This window comes from Gymnogyps californianus, chromosome 1, assembly GCF_018139145.2.
Source record: "Gymnogyps californianus isolate 813 chromosome 1, ASM1813914v2, whole genome shotgun sequence".
NCBI lineage: Eukaryota > Metazoa > Chordata > Aves > Accipitriformes > Cathartidae > Gymnogyps > Gymnogyps californianus.
In genome coordinates, this window is record NC_059471.1 from 15,448,448 (window position 1) to 15,470,648 (window position 22,201).

Genomic DNA, 22,201 nt, shown 5'->3' on the forward strand with positions numbered 1-22,201 from the left:
GAGCGCTCGCCCACCGCCTCCTGGGGCCGGGCCCGCCGCCGGGGCAGCCGTCCCTCTCCGCCTTGTGGTACCGAAGCGGCGCAAGCCCGGGAACCGCTGGTTCGTTAGCGGAAACTGATCGGTAACGGAGCGGGGGGAAGGGGGGTGGAGAGGGAAGCACTCCAAGTACCGCGGTGCCCGTGGCACCGTAAGGCGGCTGATGGCAGCAGAGATGCTTCGGTGGCTCCGAGAGGAAAGCCATGCAGCAGGTCGGGACGCCGCCGGGGACGGCCGAGCCCCGGGCACCGCACGGCGCTGCCGCCGTGCCGGGAGGAGGGGGAGCCCGCCCCGCCGCCGCAGGCGGCCCCGGGATGGCCTGCAGAGGGCGCGCGCCGCCAGGGCACCGCCCAACACCGCCCCGCGGGGCGGGGCGGAGCGTCGCCCCGCCCCGCCCGCGTCGCTCAGCCTGGCGTGCCTGCCGATTACCGAGCGCGTCGACCGCAGCCTTTCTCCCCGCCGGCGGTAGCGGCGCGGTGTTTGCCCGTCGCCACCCGGACCAAGCTCGCGAGCGCGCCAGGGCCGCCATTTTCAGTCACCATAGTGACCGGTCTTGGCAACGCAGGGACGCCGGGAGGCCTCGGCCTCGCCCTGTACCCCGGCGTGAGCCGCCGTCCTTCCCGCCGCCCGCCCTTTGGGTCTTCTCCCTTCAGCCCTCCATGTACTCCCGTGGGGTTCTGGATCCACCCCCGCCTTGATCCTGCCTGGCGGGGGTGCGTCCTGCCAGCATGGCCGGGGAGGGAGACAAGAGGAAGCGCTTCATTTCAGCCACGGCTGCTAACTACTTCGGACTGGATCCAGCTGTGGGTCCCGCTGCCCTGGCCGCCGGGCTCCATTCCCGTCCGGAGCTGACCAGCTTCCTCGACGACGGTAACGAGTTCCTCCTCGTTGTGCAGCTGTCGGGCACGCAGCTCACCGCATCCAACAAGGTACGGTAGTGCCCCCCCGAGTGTGTGCAGGCACCTACGGATCCAGCGTGTCCACCGCATCCCAGTGTGCGAGTGGGGATGCAGAGCCTGGGGTCCAGCCCAGGTTTAGTGGTCGTAAAAGACTGGTATCTGATTTGCGAGACATCTTTCCTACTGCAAATATCTATGCTGGTCTCAGTGTCTGCTGCATGAATTACTGACCTAGGAGTCTGTGAAGACCATATGGCCAGCTGTGTGATATATTTGTTAGTGGATTGTGCCCATGCTGATATGTAGTTTTAGTGTGCTGTATATTGTCACTGTGTGAATGTAATGCAGCCTGGAGAATGGCATGTTCTCTTGCTGCCAGGTGGAGTCTGATGTGTGGGTTGTTCATGGGCAAGGGTGTGTGCAGGTGACTGGAAGGACTGCATTGCCAATGTCCATGCAGGAAACGTGGCCCAATATATGGTACATTGGCTGATATTTGACAAATCCCAAGGTGGGTGTTTGTCCAAATCATGCATTTTGCAGATGGATGTGTCCAGCTGTGAGCAAGTCTAAGGTTCGTTCTGTGCAGTGTCCTGCTCTGAGTGTTTGTGTTCAGCGAGTGAGTCATCCGAGTGATGCCGTGGGGTGTGATGTGCAGGGAATGTCACTGTGTAATCAGGACACGGTGTGGTGCCTGCCACATAGAGTGCACAGGCAAAGCGCAGGTCTTGACGTGCATCCCATCATTCTGCTGTGAGATGAGGGACGTGGTGGCTATTATGTCAGTGACAGTTTTTTTCTGCACTGAAGACTAGTGTAATGGGTTGTTAACATGTGAACTGCTGTGCGGACCAGTAACTTACGTACCTCCTGGTGTAATTGTCTGTGTAGTCTGTGAAGTCTAGTGCATGCTATATTCATGCAAGAATGAACATTTATGTGTACCAGTTTTTGGGGTGGGCTGCGAGCCACTGTCTGATATACAAAGCCACTGTCAGCAGCTGTGGAAGATCAGATGCATATCGGGGCTATAATGTATACCTATTGTCTCAGTGAAACGATGTCTGTAGGTGTTGGGCTAAAGACTTGATAAGAAGGTAAAACTGATACTGTTCAGTAAAACTGAAAGCTGTTCTTACTAGCCCTCTGTTTCTTTTAACAGAAAAAAAGTTCACAGATGTTTACAGTTGCACAGAATTTGGGATTTCAGCTAGCGTACCTTTTTGCTGTTGTTATATCAGATGTTTAATAATGTTCTCCTGTTTTATGAATGCTCCTCGGCCACAAATAATTTCAATAATTGATTTTATGGCAATATTTGGAACTCTACCCATAAGTTAGACTGTGAAGGGAACAAGAGTCATGTTACAACTTACAATTTTACTGATGAAGGAGCATGCCTTTCTCTATCCTCGAGAAATCTATGAATTGCAATAGAGTTATGTATTTACAGATTCAGGAGAACAATACTGAATATTCAGAAAAATATTCCCAAAGTTATGTAGCATAAAAGTGCAATAGAAAAGATAGACTTCATGCTTAGTTTTCTCTAGGCACAAGACGGAGTTTCTGGTTTGTCCACAGAAAGTGGTAAGTGGAGTTTTCAAAATCAAAATAGCGTAAGTAATAATGGTATTTACAGATACTTTATAATGAAAAAGGCATTACGTATTTGATGTTGGAATTCAGGTTCCTATGAACTCAGGAATGAGTATAATAAAAGTTTTCATTTTCTATGCAAAGCAGATACTACTAGAATGTTATCAGAGCCCATAGGGAGTAATATGGTATTTTATAATTTTTTCTTGATGTAAATCATTTGTGTAAATGGTGTACGTAATTTAGTATCATATGCAGTCAATGACAGTTTTCTAAACACATCCTGTCTTCTTGATTATTACAGATTGAAGCTACAGATTCAAAGAATAATGTGTTGGTGTTCTTTAAGCTGCGACCTGATGTAATTACAGAAGATAATCTTCATAGTAACATTCTTGTGTCATCTATGTTAGATTCACCAATTAACACCCTTTATCAAGCTGTACGACAAGTTTTTGCACCAGTATTACTGAAGGTGGGCAATATACCAATTTAAATGTTCTGTAGATTTATATTGAAACATTGAAATTCCATAAGATGTTAACTATTCTGAGATAAATATTTTATGTTTTAAACATAAAATACTTTAAGAGCTTAAGTAATGGATGATAGTTCTCATTTCTAAGTTAAAGAAGGTACTTCACTTCCTATCAGTAAGGATGAGAGAAGAATTCTGGTCATACGTATGCCTGACTAGAAATGTGGAATACACTGGGCAGTGGTGGTTAATAGAGACAACAGCTCCTTACCTCCTTTCCTCTGGTAATTCTGGTCTTGTGTCCTTTTCTTGTTTTAGATATCCTTATATTTTATATGAAATGCATAGGTCTGTATCATGCAAACTATGACTCTATAATCTGTGGCAGATAGGTGTGCTAGACTCTAGATTAATTTGTACGGCTGCGTTTTTCATAGTTTTGCTTTTTTTAAATGTTCTGAGGCTTCTCCTTCTGTTCCATTAAAGAATATATTTCCTTTGTGGATTTTTTGTCAAAAATGATGACCATGGCTGTATTTCATAAGCTGAACAAGCAGAGTTTCAGCATTTAAATATTTTTAATTTCTTGTATGTCACGATATTAGTAAAATAATTTTAGAAAAACACAATAACTTTTAATATTTGACTCTAGCAATTTCCAGGTTCTACTATAGAAGGAGATTCCAAATTTATTTAACTTAAGAGAATTCATTAACAAAGAATTTTGAACACATTTTCAGAGTGCCTTTATAAATCAAACAACTGACTTTTGATTTTGTGATAAAAAATTTTTTACAGCATTATTCTGAATTGTTAAGTGAAAAGAATGAGGTGCTTTTCCTTGACTTTAAGAAAAATAAATTATTACATTGTCCCACCATGTGGCTGGTTACTGCTATTAATCTGAAAAATTATTTTTTTCTAAGATTAATGGGAGGAAAATAGTAATTGTTCTATCACATGAGTCACAATTTTTGAAATTTTTGTTGCAGGATGAGAGATGGAGTAAAACATTTGATCCCAAACTCCAGAAACTTTTAAGTGAGCTTGAAGCTGGCTTGAGTACTGTTCTCAGAAGATCAGATCCTAATTACACAGGAACAAAATTCAGTGAAGATGATGTGCGAGGTTTGTTTTGCAGTTATGTCTTTTATAGTTAATTTTAAATTAGGAGTAAATAATTTATTTACAGGTTGAGTTTTCAGTCTTCATTATCCCAGTGACTGCAGAGTGTGAAATCTAACAGGTTGTGGTGAGTAGATTGGAATTAGTGGTGATCGACTCCGGTGTTTTGGTATGAACTTTGATACTACATCTAGTCAGAGTCAGAAGTTGAAGGATAATTACATAACCGTATAGTAAAAATTTGCTTTAGAAAGTATGTTCTGACTGATAATATTTTGTGACCATTTGTGTATTTCGTATTTAAACATTTTCCATTATTATTTGCAGCTATACTTACACCAACAGATGAATTTCAGTTCTGGATAGAATGTGCTCATCATGGAAGTAAATGGTGTAGTAAAGAGAGAGCTTCTCATTTTAAAGACCTATTTGAGGACATTGCAAAAGTATGTTTTCTTTTGTGTGATCAGTGAAGTATTTGTAGACTTACTAAAAACCACTTTTCTTATGAAATATATGTCGGTATATGTACGCTCTTTTCAAATATATGAATATATAACTATTTAGGTTTTTTTTCTTAGGCAAAATTTTACTTTAAATGACATTGATGTAGTTTCTAGTGACAGTGGTGCAGGGGAATGCCAACATTTAATTGGGAGCGGATGTGACCATTGGATACTAATTGGTGCTGTAGGAATACAACAGTATGCTACAGTTTGTGAACTAGAATATTGACTCATGAAATTACAGAAAGGAAAAGTGAAAATGCAGATGGTAATAATGAATGCTATCATGCAAAATTTTTGGCACCTGTAAAGCACTTGCTTGAATAGCGCTTCAGATATCAATACGTTCTTCACATGAATAAACTTACACAAATGCTTGTTTTTGAGGGGATTATACCATATTCTGTTAAGCAATAAAACCCAGGAAACTATAGCAATTGCCAGCTTCAGAAAAGTATAAATGTTTCTACAATACTAGTTGCAAAGTAATCATATTAAGGATTTTTTTTTTCTAGGATTATTACAACTTGGATAGTCTCTCATTATTTGAAGTTGTGGATTTGGTGGATACTACCAAGGATACCGTTGATGGTGTGTGGAGACAAACGGAACATGATCCTTATCCACAGCCACGCATGCATAATCTCTTGGATGTGATCGGTAAACCTTTATGTAGTCTTTATTAAATGAACAGTTGAGAAAAAGTAAAAGGAATCCTTGAGCAGAGACCTTCTTCCTCCTAAAGGCACCAGTGATAGCCTACAGCATTAAGGTGCTTTCTTCTTGTAATTATGATCCATGAATTTTATTTGCCTTATAGTATCCAATAATTTAGCCAGTTCTGGTAGATGCCTTCACACATGCTTGTGAAGATGATAGATAATAACAAGATGGAGTTGGATACCTTTCAGCCTGTGGACTGGATTTGTCTTGCTTCTGTTTGACTCCTTGTCTTTCTCTCAGAGGAGAAAATTTATTTGCATAAACCCCCATTTGAAGGTTGATTCAGTCTGTGTGGAGGTGAGAGCAGGACATGCAGAGAGGTTGCTTCTCTCATTCTCTCGACAGCAGTCCTACGTTCTGGGACAGGCATAAGACAGTGAGTTTGTCTGCTGCTGCCAGATGTGTGTGTGCATGAGGGGAAGGATTGCTGGGGGCAGCCAGCTACTGCCATTACTGCTGATAAAGACAGATGCTTGTGTGTGGATTCCAGAATCCAAACCTGTCAGCTTCTGATGTTGGACCAACCTCTCTTTAACTTGGAGATGTTTAAGAGGTTTATTGAATCTGAAACAAAATAATCAGTTATTCATACGTTTGTGTGGTTTGAAATCAAGGCATTACACTACTTTTTTAAAAACATGATTGGAAAGTGGTGTAGCGTTTAAAGGAATTATTTTGAACAAACATAACATATTGCTTTTGTATACTTTCTTGTGTTCTAGGTGGCTCGCTAGGTAGATACGTTCAAAGAAAATTAGCAGCTTTGAATTTGTGGGAGGATGCTTTTCACAGTGTTAAAGAAAACCTGAAGGCTGGCATCTTGATTTGTGAGCAGTGGGTGTCAGCTTGTGAGTACCTAACTGGACAACTGTGGCAACGTTACACTCTACATCCATGGAAAAATGAGAAATATTTCCCTGAATCGTTAGCCAAACTTGGCAAACGTCTTGATGAGGTAGAGATTTGAATTATATACATTTATTTCATTAGACACAGAATTAAACAACATTGTTTTAAGTTAAAAAAGGGAATTAAAACACTTCTATAGCCTTTTCAGAGTCAGGTAGCATTCCATAATCTGTGTTTGCCTGAGCCTTTCAAAAGTTTCTTGTAAAAAGGAGAGGGCTAGGATGTGCTGCTTGTGCTTTTTGCTTCTAAACGTAAGTTTTATGTAAAAATATGTCGGATATATCAAATATTTTTTTCCGTTATAGGTGCTAACTGTTAGAACACTGCATGAAAAACTTACATTCTTTTTGCCAGCTGGAGAACAAAATGCTTTACATCTTGCCCAAGTGTTTGAACCCTTTGCTGGCCTAAATCCTGTACACTATAATCCTTACACAGAGGTATAACTCTTATTTTTAATTTATTCACATTCTTTCTGTGACTTTTTATGATGTATATGGATAGTCCTAAACTAACATATGAACTCATTCTCTCTAGCCATTATGGAAAGCAGCAGTCTCTCAGTATGAAAGAATTATTGCACCGGCGGAACAAAAAATAGCAAGCAAATTGAAGAAATTTATTTCAGAAATTCAGGACAGTCCTCAGCAGGTATGGGTACTGGCCACAGCAGTCTGAAAACTTCCCTAAAAATAAAGTTATTGAATTCTTAAGTAGTCAGTTTAGAGCACAGGAATAAGTACTTAGAGCCAAAGATAGTACTTATGAACAGCACTAATGAGTAGTGTCAGAGTATGTTTATTTTTTTTTCAGGAGAAAGAGATAACTTTTTTAAAATTCATATTCCAGCTTCTTCAAACATTTCAGAAATATAAGGAACTGATAAAGCATCCAAATATAAGCAAAGAATTGCTTTTTGAAAGGGAAACATTGCTAGCAAGACTTCAAGATTATGTCAAAGGTAAAAATGTATTTAAAAGTATTTAATTGCATTAGTTTTTTTTGCAAATACTAGAATTGTTTATTTACTTTTAGAATTATGTCAGTATCCCTAGTATACTTTTATAACTACAATAATAATTTTAAGCTTGTTCTATTAGGTTTCTGGTCTAACGTGAATCTTTTGCTTGTGTTAGACTATCAGACAGACTTTGAAACTCGATGCCATGGTGTTCCTGGTGATGTTTCTGGACCATTGTCAGGCAAAAACCTTTCTGAAGTTGTCAATAATATTGTATGGGTACGACAGCTGGAGCTGAAGGTAACCGATTCCGTTACTGTTTAGACACAATATTATCATAGAACATAAAAGATGGTATTTGAGATTTCTGCGGGGAATTCCCCACAGAAAAATTATGGACTTCCCAATAGTTAGATAATCAATATTCCTTATCAGTGATGCTGCTTGCTAAGCTGAATTTTATTAACTGACCCAGAAGAGAGTCTTCTTGTAATACACTGAACTGCCTGCTTTTATGACTTAATTTTTTTTGCAAAAAAAAGACCAAAATTCTGAGAGGAGGCATTTTGTTAAATTTTACCCTCCAGTTTGCATTTAAAATTGTATTGAAGATTTACAGATAGCCAGATTCTGACATCCTAATTTTCACTTGTTATTACTAAGCTGTGTAGTGTCCCCTTGAAATCAAAGGGATTTCTTGGTAGTACTTTTTTGAGTTAGTGCCTGCCAGGGAATTTACTACAGAGACTGTAGTAAAAGTAAATGTCAAACGATTCTGTGTTCTCTTACAACAGAATGAGTTTAAAACATACTTGACTCTATTTTAACTTATTTTTGTTAGTTTGTATTTACACTTTAGTTGGAAACTGTGGAACTTTTTTGGGAAAGTATTGACTAGTTAAAAGCAATATGTTTTCTGTAAACGTAAGTGCCATTTACAATAACTATAGATTTGAATGAGAATAGAAGTTATTTATCCCAGAATAACTATTAGCCCATTTTTTTGGCATTCACCTGCGATTTGCAGAAATCTCAAGTGCCCATTTCAGCTGAATGCGTCAAAGGGTGGAGGTCTTAAACGTGTTACTTTGTTACATGTCCTACAGAGAGAACAGCAGCAGCTCAGGTTTCACAATTGTTTCTTCTGCTAGGTCTGCTAAAGATCTAGAGAGCAGGTCAGCTGACGTGTGTCTGCTTTCGGCTGCGCTAAACTTTTTAATTGCTCTCAAATCTCCACTGATTGTATTGACTAGGGTTTTGATTAATTTGTCCACACATAGATGTGAAATCCCATTTGAAATACCTTTGAGTCTTGGCATGGACTTTATAGATACAACAAAGGATGCATGGGAGATCTGTACCTTTATGGAGAATTAACTAAAGACCTGGTGGGATACTCTGGGGTATCTTAACAGTGGTAGACACGTGTGGTGGACAACTTATTCAGACCCCATTTACTGTAATGGGAATTTGAACATCTGGGACGCAATTCAGGATTCGCTTTTTTTTTTCTAATCGGTTTTTGAATCTCACTTGGATGTTTTGTAATAGTGATTTTTATTGCAGGGATTTTTATTTTCTGATTGAATACTGGGAAGTTAAGCTTCTTTTCTTTGTGATTGTGTTTAAGGTGGATGATGCTGTCAAGCTGGCAGAGGCTCTTCTGTCTGACTTACCTGGATTTCAAACTTTTCATCGAAATGCAGATTCTTTTCTGGAACAGTTAAAAGTATATGAACAAGAACAATTTGATGATTGGTCTAGGAATATCCAGTCAGAATTATCGAATCCCAAGTCAGGACTTTGGTAAATACATTCTTGTTTAAATGTTTATGCTGAAATCTGTAGTGTGGTGTAATTCAATAGAACTTGATGAAGGAAACAAAAAGTTTTACGGAATTGAGAATGAGTGGAGAAACAAAATGGAAGAGTTTATTATCAGTTCATCATCCTGCCAGGCTTGGTTGGTAAAGTGAATTATACAGAACAGTGTTAATAACTAATCTTGCAGTTCTATTAACACCTGGAATGAAAGACGTATGGTTTGCTTGTTGTTACTACTTGTTATCCATTGTAATCCATATAGTGATAATGTCCAGAAACCAGATGAGATTAGAGTATAGCTGTGATATACAGATGACACATGTAGAGTACCAAATGAATTGTTATTCACAAGAAATTCTGCAGTCTAAATAGAGCAGATGAAAGAAGGGTAAGAAAATAAATTTAAACCTCATGAATTATATTCCCCAAAATAATGAAATTACTTTATGGGATATTAAAATATATTTTAACAATTTTTTTAATTGATTTGCCACATAGCTTCTGTCTGCATCTCTGAATGTTGCAAACTTTCTTTGAAAAAAGAGGTTGTCCACAGTTTCAGAGGATACAGGAGTTGATACTTATGTGTAAACTTTTATTTTATGAAAAACACTCAAATATAACAAATAAGCAGATTCAGCACTCCAATATATAACAGCCATCTAATTTATTAGTACCATAAAATTTTCTTGTTATGAGATTTTAAAAGGTGTGAAGATATTAATTAAAAGGAGAAGAAAAGAGGTAGCTCACTGCAAAGGGGAATACAATGGATATGGGAACTAGAAAAAGATGAGGAAAAAAGTGAAAAAATTAGTAAAGCTGAAGTTTTTATGAAAGAAGCCTAGAAGGATGGGGGTAGAAGCATTACTACAGTAGAAAAAAAAAAAAAAGGAGTAATATCTAAAGATAGGCTGATGTTCTTATTAGCACCTGATTGTGTATACCAAAACGTTCCACTGATCCAAGTCCTGGTTCTTGGATTGATTCCCTCAGAGAATTTCTTCCCCTTTGCAGTGCTGAAGGCTGGGGCCTGTAAAGTGCCTGCTTGAGAGATTATGATGGATCCAATGTATTTGAGAAATACTGTCTGGCTGTGAGGTACATGTTAACTATTGCAACGAGCCAGAAAAACTTGGTGAGCAAAACCAATAGGCATTGTTCATTTCTTCTTGCCTTCACTGGTTTTAAATTAAGAGAAAGGTTACTGGCATAATTGCTGAGTAACTTAAAATGTTAATAAACATAGAAAAATGTAATAGAATGACATCAAGCTTTTTAGAATTGTTTATTGTATTATTATAAAATGCACCTAAGAAAGGATCAATGTCAAATTATATTCAATAATATGTTTAATTTGATTTTGGTTTAGCATCCAAGCTAATAGTCCTGTAATGGAGTTGGATCACATTTCTGGAACATTAAACATACTTTATTCGGATCGTTTGGTGACTCTCCTAAGAGAAGTACGTCAGCTATCAGCACTTGGTTTTGCTATACCAGCTAAAATACAGCATGTTGCAAACACTGCGCAAATGTTCTGTAAGCAGGCGGTCATCCTCAAACAGGTATAAGATTAAATGCCATAATAACTTCCTGTTCTGACTTTCCAGCTTTATAATTTAGAATTATAATATTAAAGCCATGTGAAATTACTGTATGAATATACAAAAATAAGACAAGTAATTCATTGATCTCCTGATTTTAGTCTCAGTTTCTGATTATTATAACTGAAGGAAGATGTCATAAAATGGACCAGCTTGTCCTCACCATTGCTAGTTTTCAACTTAAAATATACTAATAAGTATTTTAATGGAAATGTGTGTTTGTTTTTTGGGGAGGTTATTTTTTGATTGGACTCAGTGCTACATAAGTTTTTATTGGGCTTGTTTTTCAGTTGAAAGAGCATGTCAAGTTTTCTTCTGTTACAGTAAGATGCAAGAATAAATATATATATATTGGTAAAAATTCTTACGTAGATACACAGGCTCAATTCTGTTTCACATGAGGCGTCATTGGTGTCTGAGATACCTGCACAGCTAAGGCAGAGATGACACAAGACCTACAAGATACCCATGCATCTGGATCATTGACAGGTGCCCAAGTGGAAACCTTAGTTATCTCAAAAGGCACTAGATGTTTATGTGTGGACAACTAAACAGAGTTGTAGGGTATCCCTTTTACTCCAGCTGCCAATCTGCAAGTAAATAGGTGGTTTTTAGGTCTTGTGTCATATCCTGGCGAACGTCATGGATACTTGAAGGCCTCTGAAATGGCACTAGATGCCTACATTTGCATAAAATAGTGGAACTGTTCCACTTATAATAAATCAGAGACTGAACCTGTTTCACCTAAGGTGAAGTGTAATCACCTCAGATGTGTAAGTAGCAGTCTTTTTTGCTATTAGAATTCATCACTAGAAGAAGATAGGATGACATTAGCATTGCATATGTGCTTTAATTTTGTAAACATTTTACTAGTATAGTTAATTCTCATTTCCTAATGATATTGATTGGGCAATACTTTCAGAAATATCCTGCATTACATTTATTGGCATATAAATATTTTAATCTGTTCTTGTAAATTTTACCTCTCCGTTTTTACAGGTGGCGCATTTTTATAATTCTATTGATCAACAAATGATTGAGAGTCAGAAGCCAATGATGTTACAAACTGCTCTAGCATTTGAACAGATAATTAAGGTGAAAGAATTCCCCTCTCTGTGTTTTTAATTTCAGTGGTATCTGTGCATATTCTGTGCTGCTTTTTCTTTCTTTATTGCTGGACTTTTTAACCACAGCCTTCCCATACAAGCAACACCATCTGTTTAATTAGCATTTATTGAAATCAGTGGGCCTTTTTTTAATATATGGTGTGGTAGGTTGACCCTGGCTAGATGCCAGGTGCCCACCAAAGCAGCTCTATCACTCCCCCTCCTCAACTGGACAGGGGGAGAGAAAATAAAACGAAAGGCTCGTGGGTCAAGATAAGGACAGGGAGATCACTCACCAATTACCGTCACGGGCAAAACAGACTCGACTTGGGGAAAAATTAGTTTAATTTATTGCTAGTCAAATCAGAGTAGGATAACGAGAAATAAAACCAAATCTTAAAACACCTTCCCCCCACCCCTCCCTTCTTCCCAGGCTTAACTTTACTCCTGATTTTCTCTACCTCCTCCCCCCCGAGCATCCACCTGCTCCGGCGGGGGATCCTCCACGGGCTGCAGGTGGATATCTGCTCCACTGTGGACCTCTATGGGCTGCAGGGGGACAGCCTGCCTCACCATGGTCTTCACCACGGGCTGCAGGGGAATCTCTCTGCTCCGGCACCTGGAGCACCTCCTCCCTCTCCTTCTTCCCTGACCTTGGTGTCTGCAGAGTTATTTCTCTCACATCTTCTCACTCCGCTCTCTCTCGCTGCAACTACTACTCCCCTGTAACTTCTTTTCCCTTTCTTAAATATGTTATCCCAGAGGCGCTACCACTGTTGCTGATGGGCTCGGCCTTGGCCAGCGGCGGGTCCGTCCTGGAACCCGCTGGCATTAACTTTATCGGACATAGGGGAAGCTTCTAGCAGCTTCTCACAGAAGCCACCCCTGTAGCGCCCCCCGCCACCAAAACCTTGCCACGCAAACCCAATACATATGGTCATTTAAACAACTGCTTACTCCTTTTTACTTTGGATATTAGTGTAATATGCTCTTTCAGGAATTATTTTTAGTGTTTGAATTTACACATGAACCACAATGTGGTCAATTCCTTAATAGTTGGGAAAGTAACTCCTGTTTTAACAGTTCTAAATAATATTATTTTGGTCTATTTTAGTAAAAATGGCATATACTTTATTCTGGAGATAAATTAGTGTTAAGGAATGATTTCACTGTTTTGACTGTTACTGAATCTGTGGATTTTGTAATACTCTTGAATATTTCTAATTCATGTTTTGGGCAGGTTGAAAGTGGATAGTTTCTGTTTCAGATTAAGAACAAAGAATCTGTGGATCTACTTGATTATTGACTTAGACATGCAGTTTGTTACAGTGGGTTGGTGTTCAGACATAATATAGTTGCTCTGAGAAGAGGTTTTTTTGTAATTGCTAGGAAGTTCACTATATTTAAAGAAGATTTAGATTCTTTTAAGAAATTTGGAGCAATTTGGAGGAAATTATTTATTTATTTTCATTTTTCTGCTTTGAAGGGACAATATGAACTTAAAAATTACACTACGTTCTACAGTTTTTTCACACCATATCTCTATTTTATGTCTAGGGAAACATGTTATATATCATGAATTTCAGTTTACTGGTTTTGATCAGTTTGAAGCACTCCACCCTCTTCCAAAACTCTTACAATGTGAGAACGGCTGGAGAATTATAACATGCCCATAAACTCTGTATTGGGCAAGAGAGTAACGCCTCCAGAGCAAGAATTACAGAAACGGTTGGAAACTTGCTCCTGAGAATCATTTTGCAAGACAGGGTATAATAGTGGGGCTGAAAGTAGAAGGGATATTTGGGTTGGGATTAGTTCACACAAAATGGTGCAGAGTCCAGACCAAACTGTAGATTCAAAAGTGTCCTGGAAAAAGTTCCCAAACTGTCTCTTAAATTTTCCTTGGGCTGGCTGCCGATTATGCCACAGATTCCTTTAGTGTGCAGACCCTAAAACAGTGATGGTGCAGAAGTGTTCAAAGCCACAACATACTCTCCTGTTTGATGTGACTTCTGCCCTACATCTTTTAGGAATAGGTCCAGCTGTGGAACTTCAGATGCTTTTGTCTTCTGATTTTCTACTGTAAACTTAGCAAAATGCATAAACCCCCCAGAATCTTGATAAAAAGCCCAGAGAAATGGAACTCCCCAAAGCTGCTTATAAGTCAGTGGAATTTTACAGTGTAATTTAAAAAAAATATTTCATGATAAACAAACGAAGTTGCATAGCAATTATTAGTGTCACATTTTGGTTTTTGATCTATGCAGAACAAAGAGGAAGGGATGAGTTTAAGGTGTCCTCTCAGCTTAAGATGTCCGCTTATGTGTGCGGGGAAGGAGTCTCAACATCAGTGAATTTATTTCAGGCTCTGTTAAGAGTCTGGCATTAATCCTTCCCCAGTGCATTGATGTAGCTATAATGATATGCCGATGTGTCTGTGGTTTGCCAGATTATTATATCTCTAGTGCAGTAGTGAGAGGGAGGTGCTCCATTTTTCACTAGGAGTAAAACCATCTTTCTCATATTATCACTTCCTGTATGCTAGCTGGTAGACTGTATTTGTCATTAAATCTTACAAAGTTTGTATGTTTTTCAAGCATTCAAAATCTGGTCCTGGAGGAAAAGCTCAAATAACATGGGGTAATCCTAGAGAATTGGAAGCTTATATCCAAAAACTCCAAGCTGCTGCTGAACGGCTTTCCACTGAAAATAGAAAACTAAGAAAGTGGCACACAAACTTCATTGAAAAGGTATATTTTCCAAATGAAACTGAAATCACGTCTCTTACAGCTTACTTTACGCTTTCTTTCATTTATGTGGTGATGAATATGTTTATTATCCTTTAAAATTCTTTTAACAGGTTATATCGCTCATGAATATTGATCTACTTCGGCAGCAGCAGCGTTGGAAAGATGGACTTCAGGAGCTCAGAACTGGTTTTGCCAGCCTTGAGTCACAGGCAGGGTTTCGTTATCATATTGCAAACTGTGAACATTTGACTTTTCAACAGTAATCAAGATTTAAGGCTCAAACATAGCATGATTGAATTAATTTTTATTAAGGAGTTACTAGCTAGCTCAGGAAAACTGACTGTGTAGTAGTTGATGCCAGATGTGAGGTAAAATCTCAGATGAGGAGGATGAGGATAATCTTTTTATGTCGTCCTAGTAATTGGAGAAGAACAACACTTGGTCAGATGACAGGTGTTAGATGAAGAAATGGGAAAACCTTAGGTCGTGTAGATCAGTTGTGTCTGAGCCATTAACACAAGGGAAAATAAATAAATGAGTACAGATATGAGTGATCCCCAGGCAGAATAGAAAAAATGTATAAGATTTAGAATTAAAATGCAATTCTGCCTGAAATAATGAAAAAGCCAGTTTTTTATTTGTTCACTTATCAACTATCAACTTTTATAATAGAATCATAGAATCATTTAGGTTGGAAAAGACCCTTAAGATCATCGAGTAAGATGATTAAGATTTTGATTAAGAATATCATCTTATCAAAGTAACTACATGATATTACTATCACCTAAGCTATTTTGAGGTATCATTCAAGTCAGTTTAATTTTTCCTATAGCTTTCAGCAATAACGGGGCTATATTCTTAGAAGGATGTGGTGTTCCTAGCCTTTCTAATGCAAACCAGATTATTTTAGTTGGTATTTGCCAGTTAAATAAATGCAGTATTTTTACTGTGTTTTTCTTATAATTTTTTCCATCTTCTCAAGATAGTATGAATAATAAATAAGTGCATTGATTCAGCTTTTGGTTTGTAATTTCTTTTGAAATTTAGTTTGCAAATTTTTATCTTGAAGTCAGTATATTTTGTGAAAATTAATAGTCTATATTTGCTTTAAGATCTGTTTGAAAATTGTTTTGGTATTACAGAATATTTTATATGAAAAATTACCTAAACTGTATTCAGTCACTTTTTTTTTTTATCCTTGACTAGAAGTGATAAAACTTAATCAAGTGTATCCTGTTTTCACCATCCCAAATTACAAGATGGTATACCCTTACTGCTGTTGTCATCAAGATTTTACATATTTCTTTAAAACCCCTGTTTGTAATTGTCTTAAGGCCTAATTGAGACAATTTCAGGTTTTCTTAATCTCTGGAATCTTTCTGTTGGAAGAGTTCCTCTGGGCAGCCTTGAATTGTAGGGCAGACCTGAACTGTGTAGCTTCCTGCAGCAACCTTGGACTGCCTCCAAAGCTCTGGCTGAAGATCTCTATCCAATTAAATAAGAAGGGAACCTGTTAAGCTGGAAGAAGTTTCTAATTTCTTTTTTAACTTTTGTTGCCCTTTTGAAAATCCCTGGATGGCTTACAAGTGACCATTTACAGACTTGAGTGTTTGATACGGCTTTACACATTCTAACAGTGCAATGTAGCAGATTCCAATGAAAATCTTAATTTTTTTAATATAAAATCTTGTAACTACTTATTAGTTAATGTTGATCTGTGGAAACACACAAGAATTTTCTGAAATACTGTTTAAAAGGTAGCTTACGTATCATGAGAAAATAAAAGGTGTGATACAGGTTTAGATCTCTCATTCAGCCAGCTCTGTATCTTATTTCTAGCAGAGTCCCGTGCATTTTAGAGTAACCTTGAAGAATCTCATAGTAAACCAATGGGCGATGAACCTCAGTGAAGTTGTTATGCTGAACTGCCATAGAGACTGGTTTGAGTTGGATAATTTTTTTTATTCCTATATTCATTTGAAATAAATGTAATAGCTCTAGATCTTAATATTCAAACTGGTTGTAGAATCATTGAATCATAGAATATCTTGAGTTGGAAGGGATCCACAAGGATCATCGAGTCCAACTCCCTGCTCCTTGCAGGACTACCTAAAACTAAACCATATGACTCAGAGTGTTGTCCAGATGCTCCTTGAACTCTGACAGGCTTGGTGCCCTGACCACTTCCCTGGGGCGCCTGTTCCAGTGGTGTGATACTTTTTTGAATTTTACTAAGATCCTGGTCTTCAGGCATTGTACTTTGCTCAGTTTCAGCTTATAATTATGGTTTGAGGAATAAAATAAAATAAAAATAAACATTGTTAAATTTTAGGGTTTCAAATCACGTGATATGAAAGCTTGGAGACAGCACTGGAATCATCAACTTTACAAAGCTCTGGAGCATCAGTATCAAATGGGCTTAGAAGCACTCAATGAGAATTTACCAGAAATAAATATTGATCTAACATTCAAGTAAGACATTTTCTTTTTTCCTATTAAGAAAGTATTCTGGCTCAGATTACATTCAAATATTAGTTTTTGTATGATTTGTTTCACTTCTTAGGCAAGGCCGGTTGCAATTCAGACCTCCTTTTGAAGAAGTACGAGCTAGATATTATAGAGAAATGAAGAGATTCATCTCCATTCCAAATCAGTTTAGGGGAGTAAGTGAAGCAGAAGAGGAGTCTATATTCACTGTTATGACCGAAAGAAATGCAAATGGATTTCTGACTGCTTTCAGTAAAGCAGAGGATTTGTTCAGAAGGCTGACAGATGTTTCTAATCAATTCAAGGTATTTTCAATATTTGACCCACTCATGCTTTTTTTTTTAGATTTGTATCATTTTAGGCTTCAGACATTCTAGAATTAACTGAGCAATGACATTTGTGCATTATTGTCCTTTTCTGCAAGGCATATAAGCAAAAGCTTAGTAAGTCCATCTATGTTAAGCCAACCACTTAAGCACATACCTAACTTGAAGCCTATGTGTAGTTCCCATTGAAACCTCAGTATTATAGCTGTCTTTTTACTCTTGTTCAAAATCTGTTTTGATTATCCTTAAATGTGTGAATATGTCAAACCATTTTGTACCTCCTGATTTTTGCACTAAGAGAATCTGTAGGTAATTGAAGGAGCACAAAGGTTAAAGAGAATGTAGCTTGAAAACATTATTAAAGTATTTTAATATTATTGAGAAACAGAGTTTTTTAGTCTGGAAAATATTTCTTTTCCATGAAATCAAAAATAACATTGAAAAGGAATGGATCGTAATTGGCCAAGTAGATATGGAAACTCTGGTGAAGACTCATCTTTCTAGCAAACAGGACTGGGAAAGAAACTTCAAAGCATTGAAAGTGAGAGGGAAAGAAGCAGAACGTCTTCCAAGGTATAGTGTAACTCTATTCTTTTGTTTGAATAATGTATTCTGTCAGATACTTTGAAGGTAATAGTAAAACAGAAATATTCTTTTTATGTGGAGATATAGATAGAATTTCAAGTGTTTTTAAAATATTGATGTACTTTTAAAATGTTTAGATTTTTGGTTTTCAGTTTTATTTTTAGACACTTACTCCCTTTTATCTGCACAGCCTTCTCTGAAAACTTTTAATGTCTTACTTTGATATGAAGGGAAACCCTCTCAAAATAAAGGGCTGATTCTGAAATAGTACAAAACACGGTGATATTTTAAGAATTCTTTTAGCTAAGTCCTGTACATGTGGAGTATATGTGGCAGTTAGGAACAGACTTAGTAAATGTTTATACATGAAATAATTCCTGTATTGAAACACTGGATTACCTCTTATAACTTACAGTTTAAGATATGCTAGTGTAAGCTTTTATTCTTACATATATTCACATTGAATTTAGTGTATTGCATGGTTAGAGTTCTCAAATGAAACTGGTGGGAATCATGTTCAGAACAAGGAAAAAGAGGTGACATTTCATGCAGGAGAATGGACTGGTAGAACTTGTTGGGTAAGTGGTATTCTGAGTAGTAAAGATTTTCATGAGTTCAAGGACAGACTGGGGTGAATAGAAGAGAAATTGTCCGACATAACTTATAGCCAGAAACCACATGTAGCTATGAAGTGCCATGAGTTGAAAATAATTGGTGTTGAGGGAGGATACTCAGGAAGGTATCAAGTAAGGTAGCCCTTTTTCTTAGTTCTTTAGGCATCTACTTATGGTTACTGCGAGATATTGGATATGGGGCCTTGAAATGACTCTCTATGGCTTTTCTTATATTCTTAGGACTATTGAAGCCTGGGCTAGTAAATTCTGGAAATTAGAGATTTAAAGACATGACTGTACAAATATTTAAAATATTTTTCTTTTTGAGTATAGAAATAGTCCTTTGAACTTAGTGACATTGGTTATAGAAAATCAAGCAATTTTCTAACTATCTGGAGGAGCAGAGCATTAGACCTTAGTCCCCATAAAACTGCATATATATGCATAATGGTTATAAATATTTCAATACTATGAGTAATTTTTACAATAAGCTATGACTTTTATTTGTAGAATTATGAGGGAAATTTTTTTCTTATTAGGCTACAAAATCAGGGTAAACTATAGACGTGCATAGATCTTAGAGATATTGACATGTAAGTATACTACTGAATATTTGCTATTTCTTAATCTTTTGTCTTGAAGCACCATCAGGATAGATTGTTTAACTGTTAATTGCAACCCTGTGAAAAATGTAATTGATGATTTCATCCAGAAGTTGTATGATGTTCTTGTCATTTCTTTGAGAAAATCTATTCAAGGTAAATAACTTTAATGAATAGTATCTTTTTTGTTTTTGTTGTACTTGTGGGCATTTGTGTTAATATAAATACTCTTTTTAAGAAATATTTTTCTCTCGGACACAGTGAGCTGCAGAAATCACAGTGCAGAGAAAGTAATCTGTTACTAATTTTTCACAACAGGCCTGACCTAAGATCACTTGATGTCCATGTGCATCTTTCCCATTCACTTGTTTTGGCCACATCTGTTCCGGATGTAAAAGAATACATATGAACATTATTTTGCTTGTTTCTTTTGTCTGAAGGAAAATTTCTTTATCTTTTCAGGGATGAAAATTTATTTGATGTTTGAGGGAGGAAACTTTCTTAGGCATTTGAGGGTAATTGAAGGAGGCATCATGAAATGTTGTAATTAAAAAATATTATTACATTTTTCTTTCACAAATTTAAATACTTCATGAAGAGTCTTAAATAATCCAGACTTATTCCATAGAGGTACTTGTCACTTAGATTGTCAAAATGCAGAGTGTTAAAGAGTGCAAAATATTTATCTATTTTTGGGTGGTCTGTCTATATCTGGAACAGGTAGACAAAATGGAATAAGGTGTAGATGATGAGAAATATCAGTGCTTTGTGCTTTAACTGTAACAGCACAGGAAACACAGAACAGAGGTTGTGCAGAAAGTGAATTATTTCCATAGCCTGAAAGATGAATTGTTGCCTGGAAGATGTATTATTCCCTATTGTACAGCTCCTTTCTCAGTACCAAAAAGATCTACCTTGGTAGGAAAATACAACATTATAGCTTAATCAGGCTTTTGTTTGTGAATCTTTTCAATATTTAAAGCAAGGTGGCTTTAGTTAGTTTCTTTCAAAAAAGCAAACAAACAAACAAACAAAAAAAACCAAAACCCCCAAAGCAATTTTAACATCTGTTTGTCTCCATTTACCCAAAAAAGACCTATACAGATTTTGAAAGTGTATAAATAAATGCCTTATGTATTTATGTTTAATTCTCAGAAGGGACTCTGATACTTAGGGTCTAAATCGTACACTGAACGCAGTGGATTACATTTAGAAAGCTGTGTGTAAACACAAACATGCAATTTTTGTTGAAGCAGCATATAAGATTGGGGTCTGCAATTTTTTAAGCAAGTACTTTGTGTACGTTATCATATCTTATGACAATGTTGTATCACAGTACATTTGTCTGACTTGGATATTTATTATTACGAATATTTTCTCCATGATAACTTTGTTTTCCACCTTTATATAGCTCACCTATGTGATGTTTCTTCATTTCTCACTGATGCCATGGAAACATTAGTGATTAGGCCCCAGACTGTAGAGGAAATAGCAGAAGACAATTTAAAATATTTAAACCTACATGAACGAAAGGAAGGGGTAAGATACTGTTTTATCGTATCCAGAACAACAGCTATCAAAAAATGTAATTGCTTTCTAGTATGGAAACTTATATCTAATATAACTAGTTTAGAACATGCAGTGGCCATATAGGGTCAGGACAGTGGTCCATGTAGCACAGTATTTTGTCTCCAGCAGTAGAATAAAGTGGCTGCCTAGGGGAAAATATAAAATCAGGGTAGCATATTTGATGCTTTCCCACACTTCTAGCTTCCAACCAGAACCTTTTTGAGTTTTATGTGGTTCCTGAGCATATAGTAACACTCAGTGCATTTCTCTTCCACAACCTTACCTCGTCTCCTCTTGAAAGCAAATACACCTTTGACATCCAGAATATCCTTTGGTAAAGTGTAGATCGATTACCCATTACATGAAGGACCCCTCCTTTTATTTTTTTTTCACTTGCCATCTGTTAACTTCATACCATTTAAGTCTTACATTGGAAGAGATAAGGACCAATCAGTCCCTATTCTTCCTTTTCGTGACACACGATTGTATTCTTCTTTGTTGTGTCCTGTATCAGCCATCTCTTTTCTAGATTGAAGAGTTTTAGTTTACCTAATCTTTTCTTATACATAAGCCCACTCCTAACTTTGGTCATCCTTGTTGCCCTTTGGTGAGTCTTTTCTAGTTTGGCAGTAATCTTTTTCTGTGAGACCAACAGAATTTTGTACAATTTTTAAGATATGAACAAACCATGGATTTATATGATGAAATAGCAATATTATCTTTTATTATCTTTTTGATCCTTGTGACTCCTAGCATTTGATTTACTTCTTACTGCTCAGATTAAGCTGGCATTTTTGTAAAACTGACTGTCATAACCCCAAGATGTCAATCCTAAACTGCAGTCGTTAGCTCAGAACTCAACTTGTACATGTGAAATTTATTTTTTTCACATATATGTCAATTCATGGTTATCTGCTTGAATTTCGTTTGTCACCGGTATCGTCAGTCACTATTTCTTCTAAGTTCATTCTGCAGTTCTTCACAGGTGAACTGTGGAAGCCTGGAAAAACATAGTATCATCAGTAAACTTTATAATCTCACAGGTTAGTCTCCTTTTCCAACTCTTTTATAAGCACCTTGAGCAGTCCAGCACAGGTACCTACAGAACTCCATGGGTGACCTTTTTCTATTGCAGGAACTAGCCATTTCCTCCTATCTCTGTTTTCTATCTTTTACCCGATTAATTATCTTTGCCAAGGACCTTTGTTCTTATGTCAAGGTTACCAGGTTTCCTTAAATGCCTTTGGTGACAGTTTGTGTTAAAAGCTTTTTGGAAACCCAACTGGAATATATAATTTTAATTTCCTTCATCCATACCCTTACTGATGCCTTTAAAGAACTCTGGTTCTACAAAATTGTGGAGTTCTACAAAAGCCATATTAACTTTTCCTAACCGGACAATATTTATGCAGAAAAGGATTCAGTTCTAAATGAATGCATCTAAGTTTAGGTGTGTATGTGCAGGTGTCTGCAGTGTGTGTGCTGTTAATATACT

The 22,201-nt window shown here is 37.4% G+C and overlaps 1 protein-coding gene across 1 annotated transcript in view; it reads left to right on the forward strand.

Moving 5' to 3' along the window:
- The first annotated feature begins 764 nt into the window (after positions 1-764).
- The window catches only part of DYNC2H1 (dynein cytoplasmic 2 heavy chain 1), a 191,520-nt gene continuing 170,083 nt past the window's right edge, over positions 765-22,201 (forward strand). Inside the window, exons 1-20 of the mRNA XM_050915780.1 lie at positions 765-965; positions 2,839-3,009; positions 4,005-4,140; positions 4,465-4,583; positions 5,159-5,303; positions 6,089-6,321; positions 6,581-6,715; positions 6,813-6,926; positions 7,125-7,236; positions 7,412-7,536; positions 8,867-9,042; positions 10,433-10,628; positions 11,667-11,762; positions 14,371-14,523; positions 14,634-14,732; positions 16,856-16,995; positions 17,087-17,315; positions 17,782-17,909; positions 19,178-19,293; positions 20,549-20,676. Coding sequence (XP_050771737.1) covers positions 765-965; positions 2,839-3,009; positions 4,005-4,140; positions 4,465-4,583; positions 5,159-5,303; positions 6,089-6,321; positions 6,581-6,715; positions 6,813-6,926; positions 7,125-7,236; positions 7,412-7,536; positions 8,867-9,042; positions 10,433-10,628; positions 11,667-11,762; positions 14,371-14,523; positions 14,634-14,732; positions 16,856-16,995; positions 17,087-17,315; positions 17,782-17,909; positions 19,178-19,293; positions 20,549-20,676 — 2,952 coding nt within the window. The remainder of the gene's footprint in view (positions 966-2,838; positions 3,010-4,004; positions 4,141-4,464; positions 4,584-5,158; positions 5,304-6,088; positions 6,322-6,580; positions 6,716-6,812; positions 6,927-7,124; positions 7,237-7,411; positions 7,537-8,866; positions 9,043-10,432; positions 10,629-11,666; positions 11,763-14,370; positions 14,524-14,633; positions 14,733-16,855; positions 16,996-17,086; positions 17,316-17,781; positions 17,910-19,177; positions 19,294-20,548; positions 20,677-22,201) is intronic.